Source organism: Medicago sativa, chromosome 3 (genome assembly GCF_051527215.1).
Source record: "Medicago sativa cultivar Bolivia chromosome 3, Bolivia_mono, whole genome shotgun sequence".
Taxonomy (NCBI): Eukaryota; Viridiplantae; Streptophyta; class Magnoliopsida; order Fabales; family Fabaceae; genus Medicago; species Medicago sativa.
Window position 1 is genome coordinate 87,516,318 of NC_140751.1, and position 10,453 is coordinate 87,526,770.

Sequence of the window (10,453 nt, forward strand, 5' to 3'; positions counted from 1 at the left end):
CTTTTAGTAACCGTGAATCTGCTTATACTTTTTTTGAGAAATAATCTCCAAGATATGACATAATTGTCCATGCATGTCTCAAATGAATATACTATGGAGTGCTAACAGTAGGAACTGGCAAGTGTGTAACAAATCCCCTTTTGATTTTCAGAATTTTGACCAAAATAGAAGTTTTGATTGCCTATAGGAAATAGCTAACTTCATCTATATCATCATATTTTTTGATAAAAGTATTTATAGCATCATTTTTGGTTTCTCGGATATCATGAAACTGCTGGTTGAAGAACTTGTACTTGAACTCTCTCAAGAGCTACTGCACACTAAAGTTAGTTGAAAAGGTTTTGATGGTTGTTATAATCTAGTACACCCCCATAAGAGCTACTGCACACTAAATATGGAAAAGATGAAGGATATTGCAAGTTATAACACGAAACCCAACATATCAAATGTCTCTGCGATCTTTTACGCGTACTTACGAACTACATATGCATTGTTTTTAATGACTTGAACCTAAACAAGTTAACGCATTTAACTTAGCTGATTAATTTAAGACCACATGTCTCCGCTAACATATATATTACTCCCTAACATAAAATGAAAATGGCACATTATTATAAAGTCAGGTTACTTTTTAAAGATTAAAAGAGAAAGGCCACAAACCACTACGTACTGGTCCCTACATTAGGAACTGATATATAACATTAGAATGGCAGAGTAAATTAAAACATTGACAATGGAATCTGGATGTAAAGCAAATCAAACCGAGGAAGCCCTGTTCCCAATTCCCATTGAGAAGAAACAGACTTTATTGTGGCAGATGTTTGTCCCACATATCTTTGTTAAACAAAGTCACCCTTTCGAAAACCAACCACAATAGAAAATCTTAATAAAAAGTAACTTTAACTCGTCTAGTCCACTGTCTACCATGAGAAATTTAAAAGTCTCCAAGTAACATTATTTATTTAGGCCATGAATATAGCACATAATGTGCCGCACATTCACACAAGCTAACCTCCTGCATGTTTCTGATTTTTATTCAATCATTTTCTTTACAATACTTTGAATGGAGCATACTGCCAAACTATAGTCTGGCTGATTGTTGAAAGTTGTTCGAAACATTAACGACGAATGGTGATGCTTTTCATAAGTAGAAGCTCGTGAAACATTAATGACTTAATTGGTATTGGTTTGACAAAAAACAAGAAAAATGTTTCTTAGTGCCTAAGACGGAAATATATGTCTTCTCTTGTTTTTGTTGAATCAAATCCCATCATTTTCTTAGGCATAAGAACTTATGTTGTACATATTCAAAATTTTGAGCAATTTTCAAACATTGATCATCCTAGACCATGTATTACCCTTCTCTGCCCTACCAATTGCTCTTTCCGAATAACATTAATTTTGGCATCCAACTTCCATTTAATTTGAACTAAAAACACATATACTTATTTAATTAGTCTCTAAAAAATGGAAAATATAAGTTTAGTCCTTCAAAATCTCAAAGGACTAAAATGTTCCTAAATACAATCAAATAGATCGGAATGTATTTTTCTCCAAATGCCAATTTGGGCTTTACAAAAATAAATAAATAAGCTCTTATATATCTGAAATGAAAAACGATTAAGTTTGTCACTGACAATTATATTATTGTCATTATTAAAATTGGGATAAAAAAAAATCGATTTGTGGCAAGTGGGAATATACATGGGGTCTTTTCTATTAATGGAAGTAGTTCTATGAAACTTAAGGACTAAATGGAGGTTAACAAAATACTACAATCTAACTTAGGTTTAAATAACCCTAAATAAAGCTAAAGTTCTATCAAACTTTTTTTGAGGAAAAAATGTTTAACAAACTTGACTAAAAGTCTCTCGTGATGTTGAGAGAAAGGGTGACCAAATAATTGGTTGTTGATTTCTTGGCTAAGAACAAGCAATTTATTTGTGTTTGAAAAGAACGAGCAATTTCAAAGTGCTGCTGGGCAAATTAGTTTAATACTTCACGTTTGAAAAAACTTTTTTTTTAATGTACATGAAAGTCGCTTCCCACCATGTTAGGCAATGGCTTGGTTATTGACGAAACTGAAATTTCAACTTCATTTGCTCCAATGCCGTGTAACCTTTTGAAGGTATCAAACAAAATTGTCAAAAAGTTGTGTGCATATTATTACATATATACAGCTTGCTTCTACCATCTCCAACTACAAACCCCTACTTCTCATTCATTACTATATACGCAACTAAGTTGATCACGATCATTACTTGGTAAACAGAGACTTAGTTGTTAAGCATTGAGCACTAAAACCTCTTCAAAAAAAATTGTGCAATCTAGAAATGGTGCTAGTTTAATTTATGTTGATGCGATATTATTCTAATTAAATATGTGTAACTTCTTGATGCTGGAAAAGTTTTGAATATTTAAAATCACTGTTTCATAGGCTAAACTTTTTTTTTTGTTACCAACTGCTCAACTAATGCATACTAGTGTGCTAATTTGATTTATAATGTAATTTGTATACGGTAATACACATACTTCCAAATGCATAATAATCTTATTTCAGACAATGTTAAACACTAAATGCGAACAACTCTTTTAAATGATATTTGAATGTTCTCGTGAGCTTAGCTCAATTGGTTTGGACAATGCATAATATATGCAAGGTCCGAGTTCAAACCCCGGCCACTACCAAAAAAAATGATATTTGAATATTAGCTTGTCACCGTGAAAACTAACTCATTTCGTTAGACCAAACACTCATTAGTATAATATCTGAATACATTTTATTATTTTGACATTTGTATACATATTTTTAAAAGTAATATTTACAGGACAAAATTTCTATTAATGGATTCCTTAACCAATACCCTTGGGACTAGTTAGCAAGACCGTAACATCTACGGGAACATTTAACAAGACTCTTAAACTTATTGAACATTTAACTAATTTTTTATTAAACTTTTTCATAATCCATTAAACGTTTTGAAATGGAATCCATTGTTGTTCTATTAATGGTTATCAAGAGTCACAAGACACTTAAACTTATTGAACATTTAACTATTTTTCATTAAACTTTTTCTCATAATAATATTAAGGGGAAATTACATTAACCTCCCCTGAGGTTTGCTTAAACAACACATAGACCCCCTCTAGTTTAAAAACTAACACTAACCTCCCTTATTTATTTCTATAATTGACACACACCTCCCTTATAAGTTAACACCGTTAGTCTCTTCTTAACGGAAGTTTGAATAAGTCGGAGTGCTCCTTCTTCTACGGTAAGCATAAATAACTCCCTTGAGGTTCAAGACTGCAATTTGCAGTAGGGATTTGTTTCCTACATAAAATTAGATTGTGGTTTTATGTTTGAAAAGGCTACAAGTATCATAATACAGAGAGAGATTATTTATCTTTCAAAATCAATGTGAATGGATAGCGTATATATACATGTTATTATGGATGAAGGAATTGCCGCTACATTATCTGCTGCACCAAAATTTATTATCCCCAAAATTCATTATTTATCTTTTAAAATTCATTTCTGCTGCACCAAGATTGTTCAATAGGTGCAAATAAAAAAAAAAAAAATTGACACAACCTCGTTACATTATCCCCAATTATCAGTAACCAATTCCTTACAAATCAGATATATGAAAAAGAATCCATGAAACTATATAATCCTCACTCAGAATAACAATCTCAGCATTTTAAAAGTTCAGCAACATCACTTCACTCCATAAATCAAAATGTTGAAAAAGAAGAAGATGAGCGTCAGCGGAGAACTGAGGTAAAGTGAATATTGAAGCACAATAATCAGAGTAAAGCAGAGTTGTGCCATGGTGTAAGGACATTAGAATTGTTAATAAAGAAATTAGGAAAATTGAAGTCTAAACGGTGTTAACAGTTGATTCATAGAGGGGAGGTGAGTGTTTTTATTAAAATAGAGGGGGTCTATGTGTTGTTTAAGAAAACCTCAGGGGAGGTTAGTGTAATTTTCCCTAATATTAAAAATCACCTACATGACCTAATATACAATCATTTAACATCCCCTACCACAGATGAGACATTGAGCTTGCATTGGACAAAAAAAATTAAGGAGTGCAGTTTTCAAGAAATGAGTGGGGATGAGGTGTTTAAAAGTAGCGCTCATGAATAAAATGTGAATTTATTATACAAAGAGTGTTTGCAGGTGATTTAGGATCTTAACAGAAAACAGGGGAGGAAGAAAGAGGATGTAGGGTGATTTAGGATCTTAACAGGAAACAGGGGGAGGAAGAAAGGGGGTGCAGGGTTAGAAACAAGTTGAGTCCATAAAAATTAGGTCAACTCAAAACTTGATTAAAGTAGAAGAATATTTTTTTTAGCTCGAACTCAGTTCGAACCACATCACTCAAAAATAAATTTCCCTGCACATGGAAGACAAGTAGCTCAACCCTAGGTCTCTCACCAATTGCTGAGCCTGAGATTCTTCCATTTCCATTAATCTTAATCCATATAGAGGAACAACAATGAAAATAAAAACTTCAAGTCATAAAAAAAAAAAATCCATGATATAAAAAAGGAACAAAGAATAAAGGATCCCCTGCTAAAGGGTGCAGTGGTCTTCAACGACATGAAGGAAACTCAATCTCTTGCCTATAGTTCTATAACTCTTCAGCCAAATCTCAGTCATTGTATTAATCTAACGATTAAAATATTAATGCTATCAATTAAATTAATTTAGTGGTGGCAATTGATAGCAGAGGATAATTCATGTAGTAGAAAACACAGAATAAAAACACACATTGCAGAAAGCAGAAAGGAACAAAGTTCAGTGCAGCCCTATTGTTCTCTTCGATCAAATGATAGTTATTGGATTAATATAAGATTGAGAAATTATGCTCTCAGTCATTAAATTAATTTAATGGTTGACATAATTTCAGTTGCAGAAAGCACACAAGGTACAGAAAGCGAGTAAGAATATGTCAAAAAATTTCAACTAAACTCGTTTTCTCAAAACACAATGTTTCCCTTAATCTTGGGTAAGTCTCTATGGCTATCACAAATAAAGTAATTTCGGAATTTGGGAAATGAATAAAATAAGTTTCACCTAAGTCAATTGATAACTCGTTTTCTCAAAGTTTATACACTACCATTAATGTTTCGAAAAACCTACCCCTTTCAATGGTCGTGACCCTCCTCACTTACGCAAAGGAACAACGGCTCCTAAAACAGTAGAAGAGGTGAATGGATTGACTCAAGTAGTGGACGTTATGCTGCATGATTTTCGATCTAACTTGGTCAAAAACATAGAATGAGATGAAAGTTCAGGGAAACAAACATAGGAAGGATGTCACCTATGCTGTTAGGAATTGGGTCAACCTCAAATTGTGGTATAAGCCGAAATCACTGGCGAAGAAAATTAATGAAAAACTCAGTCCTAGGTTCCATGGACCTTACCAAATCACAAAGGTCATAGGACATGTAGCTTACGTACTAGACCTTTCTTATGAGAGAAAGATCCATTCAGTGTCACATGTTTCTTTATTGAAGAAAGATGTCACTAGTGGTCAATCATCAGCCTTTGCCAAACCATTAGAGAAACCATTAGAAAAGATTTAGAGGTCAATGAGTTGGATCCAAATATGGTTTTTGATAGAACACTATGGCGTCATTTGATCCATGTAGCCGACCCCACTTAGTGGGATAAGGCTTGGTTGTTGTTGTTGTTGTTTTAGGTGGAGCCCCAAGAAGTCAAGGCAGTTCGCAATCACAGCAATTCTGCTTGAAGTATTGAAGTTTTGATTCAATAATTTACCTGATTTATCAGCCGTTTCCGGATTTCACCTTGAGGACAAGGTAAAACTTTTGAGAGGAGTATTAGTAGACCTCCTATCACAGAAGTATATGTTAGATGCAGGCCAGAGCCCAGATTATTTTTAATTGCATGCTTTAAATAGAACAATAGTAGGAATGTGGCTGGCATTTAGTATTGTTCACTGTACTACAACTGTTATTCATTCTCAGAGTATTGTTCACTGTGATTTATTGGGAGAGACTAGGCTCTCTAATTCCTAGAGGTTGTTAGTTTCCGGCAATTATCTCGTTTATCCCAAGCAGATTGAAATTTTCTGTATTTCCTTGTAACCATCTCGGCAGAAGTTCATTCTCAGAGTATTGTTCAATGTAATACAATTGTTATTCACTACAACCTGTCAATTATCAACTATATCTACCTGTTCCTATCAGGTTAACTGAAACCTTTGATCCTTGGATTTATTTATGTTAAGGGCAGATGAAACAAAAAATATGATAAGAAAATAACAAAACTGTGTGCGAGACGGGAAACAACAAAGTTTCCTTTACTCATGAAAAAAAATTGTACATTAGCAATCCAGCATAGCATTCTATTCTTTTTCATGCTTTGCATTTTCATTCTATTCCATTATAACCTTTCTCTGTCACTCTCTCTTCATCTTAATATCAATACTTAGCACCACAGCCATTCGTCCTGTTTCCTTCAATTGTATAAATTTATTCAGATATGATTTGGGCGAAAAGAATTCATATCCCTGGCTATCTTCTTTTAATGAAAGTTCCAGTCAATAATGAATAGAGTAATTTGTAGTCCATACGGGAGTAGAAGTAACAGGCTAAAAGCATATCATTCAGTCCTATTTTCATCTAACAGGCCAACACTGGTGGACCAACATGAACAACAATTTAGAATCATCGTCTTAAGTAAGCTCGTGTGATTTTTGTTAGGTACTGCCACACTAGATCTCACCTCCATCTACTTTCTTTCACAGTCTAGGCCAATTTTTTTTTTCTCATCTCTCCCTAACACAATCATGGCAGCCACCATTCTCTTATTTTACAACTATATCCGACCTCTTACATCAAATCTAAACCGAACAAAGTGTCCCCTCATTTGCCTCTATCGTAAGCCTAAGAAAATGTTAAGATAAGAGCAACTTCGAAAGGCCGCCTAACTGTCTCAGCCTTATTTTCTGGAAAATTTAGGTCTCAATCAGAAAAGGTAAATTAATTAAAAATTCCTTGTGTTATCTGCAGTTTTGTTTTGCTTTTTCTAGAAATGAGTACAAATTATAATAGTAAACAAGATTAAAGAATCATGTATCCAATTTGAAATTTTAACGAAATGGTTAATGCAATTTCTAAATGACTTCGAAATTAACCCCTAAAACTCCAACATTTATCATTATTAAAGAAGAAGAAAGATTTGTTTTCTGAATTCTTCGGGTATGGGGAGAAAAGGATTCAGTATAAGGGTGTATCATACGATCTAGTAGGACTATTGAATCTAATTACTCTTAGTCAAGGTTCACCATGAGCCACTTTGTAGGCAGTTCACCTTAGACATAACCAAAATTGAATATTGAAATATTTCTCCAAAGCAACTCCTTATCATACAATAAAGAATGTTTGATATCTCCTTAAAGAGAGATGAGAACTTTTTGAAGAACAAAACATTTATAGCAGTTCTGTATAGGAGGCATATATTGACTCCGAGAGTAATTTAAAAGAGTTACTCCAAATCTCTACCATTGATTTTGTTTTAATCCAATGGCTCAATATTAATTATAATCAAAATCACGATACACACTATCTTAGGTCCTCTTTCTAATTCTACCATTCTATTGACGGCAGCCCCTTTGACGCGTTCTAAACTGAAATCCATGTCCTTGCTGCTGGTTCCTAAATTGACCTTTGCAATTTCTAGTTTCTATTCCCTAATTGCGAATTAACATGTGGAATTAGACATAATAGCTTGAAAACATTGGATATTGGCTGACCCAAGTATCCAATTTCTCTTGAACATAACCCACTTGGGTTGGCCTGGTGGTGTTGGCTTGGGACCTCGGAGTGTGCTCCTCTCAAGGTCTTAGTTCGATTCTCTCCAATGCCAATTTTGGCGGGCTAGTTTGGCTTCTTAAAAAAAGAAAAATTATGTTAAACGTGTTTTTAAAGGTTCTCTCAAACACGAGTTACTGATTTTGAAACTATTGTCGATGCCTCTAGTTTTCTTTGTGCATGAACCTTTCTTCTTTTATAAATGCATTGCCACCACCAACGAAGTAGTACAAAGATGAGGCAGTCAGTGATAAGCGAACGGTTTCTCCGATAATTGATTAAGACAAAGATACAATATGGTAGACTCACGTGAGTATAATTAAATTTTGGTTTGGACCATTGGATTAAAACAAAATCAATGGTGGAGATTTGGAGTAACTTCTTAAGTTACTCTTGGAGTCAATATATCCCTCCTCTTATTATATTGAATTAGAATTTTTATGCTAACTGCTTTACAGTTAGGTATAGAGTTTTCAATTCTGTTAATAGTTTACACACACATGTATGCGGAAGAATTAGAATACTTCCTCAATTAACTTGTTACAAAATTTCTAATATACATCTCATCAAATTGGGTTTTTGCCATATAAAAAAACAAACCTACATACTACCATGTCAAAATTTGTCAATACACACGCTAGAAATTTCAGAAATTCTTATATTGGTAAAGGAAGCCATCCAGTATTGTCACACTCACAACTCACATTCATATTTCAGAATTGAAAATAATGAACTATATAAAAACATGAAATGTCATGTATACAACCAAAGCAAGTAGGTAATGCAATTTATTATTTCAGAAAAAGTACCAAAATTCTATTCCAGTACAAAATGATATACAAGTACAAAAACTGTTGGTACAACCATTATTCATATATGTATACAGACATAAATAAGCATCCTCCCCACCCCAAAATAAATGTCACTTAAATCTTTTAAAAAAATCTATATAGCACAAAACATTTCACATTGAAGGCTAGTCTGGCTAGTCCCTAGTGTTCGGCATGTGTTGGACACCAATGCTTCAGATTGCAGACGTTCCAGGTGTCCAACATGTGTTAGACACCATTACAACACTGATACATATGGCTACATTTAATCACTTATATTTTCTCAAAGAGTCGTCCATATCTATGTATATGCGTCAGTGTTGTGTCTGGTGTCCGTGTTGTTGATCCATACAAGAAAAAACACATCATCAAGGTTGAATAGAATCAGCACTAACCCATTTCCAAAAATGTTTCTTAACAGAAACAGCCTGATGTGCAACTTTCTTATCATCAGAATCATCATACTCGTCCACCTCATACGTGCAAAAATCACCCTCCGGCAAACCCTCCACTGTAGCATTCAAAATATGCAAAACATAACAACCAGGCAAACCAGGATAAGACCCTGAATTCCTCTCCTCCACTCTCATCTCATACGAATTCGGATCAATCGTCACAATATCACAAATCTCCGTTTCCCCGTTAACCACAGACCCAAGCTCTTCCTTAATCCCTCTAACAGCAGCAGATTCCGGGTCCTCATTCGGCTTCATCTTCTCCGACAACGGCCTACCCCTCTCCCTCACTTTTCCATCAGACAATTCCTGATGCGATTCCACAAGGATTTTACCATCTTTCCCCACAACCCGAACCGTAACAACCTGAACGGTTCGAACAGGAGGTTCAGAATCATCAAGCGAGGTTTCTCCCTGAGAAAGTTCAAGCCAGAGATTATGAACGTTCTTAGTTCCCGGTTTAACACCCCACGTGGCGAAGGAATCTGAAGGTAAACGAGGTTTAAGCCATTCAGAGAGAGATTGCGGCGATGCGAAATTGCGACGGTTATTTCTGTTAGGGTTTGAGGATGAAGATGATGATAATGATGAGGTAGATATGTTGTTAGACATGGCGGGGATTTTGAGGAAACGACGTGGTTTTAGAGGGAAAGAGAGGAAAGGACAGTTTGTTGTTGTGGGGGTGTTGTGAGATCTTGAGGAGGTGAAGAGAAAGCAAACGGAGAGTGCAGTTAGTAAAAGATCAGGTAAGGAAGGGAGATTGAGATTGAGATTTGTTAGTGGTTGTAACGGTGGGGACATTTCAATTTCAAACGAGGTGGTTTTTTTCTGTGTTTGAGTTGTTGTAGTTGTGGTTTTGAATGTTTTGAATTTGAATTGGGGTTAGGGTTATTATGTCCATGATTATGGATTGGGAAGGAGAAAATAGAGGGTGGAAGGGGGTGTATTACGAAAGAGGTCAAAAGGAATAAGTGTGATGATTTTGATGTGTTTGTTTGGGATGAGGAATTGAGGATGTTAATATTCGGTTCGGGTTCGGTTTTGATTTGGATTCTTGTTTGATTTCTTTTCAGCTTCACAGTGGTTTTGTTTTTGTGTGTGACTTCTCTTTCTAAATAACGTGGACTCTCTCTGCTTCATTCACTCACATGCCTCTCTGTGGTTACCAATGGTTGGATGATTGGATGCAATCACAGATAATTCCGTCATCCAATATTTTAATTTTTGTGTATATTAATCGAAATTCTAATTCAGTCCTTATAAGTTTAATTTTTTTATTTTATACTTAAATTAAATCCGTTAGATACCCTTTTAATC

General features: G+C 34.7%; 1 protein-coding gene across 1 annotated transcript; it reads right to left on the bottom strand.

Annotated features, from left to right (window-relative positions):
• Positions 1-8,626: 8,626 nt before the first annotated feature.
• Positions 8,627-10,453, bottom strand: LOC146941469 (RING-H2 zinc finger protein). Its single transcript, XM_085755251.1, has one exon. It carries the CDS (start codon positions 9,935-9,937, stop codon positions 9,050-9,052), a length of 888 nt encoding a protein of 295 aa, XP_085611377.1. The 5' UTR covers positions 9,938-10,453; the 3' UTR covers positions 8,627-9,049.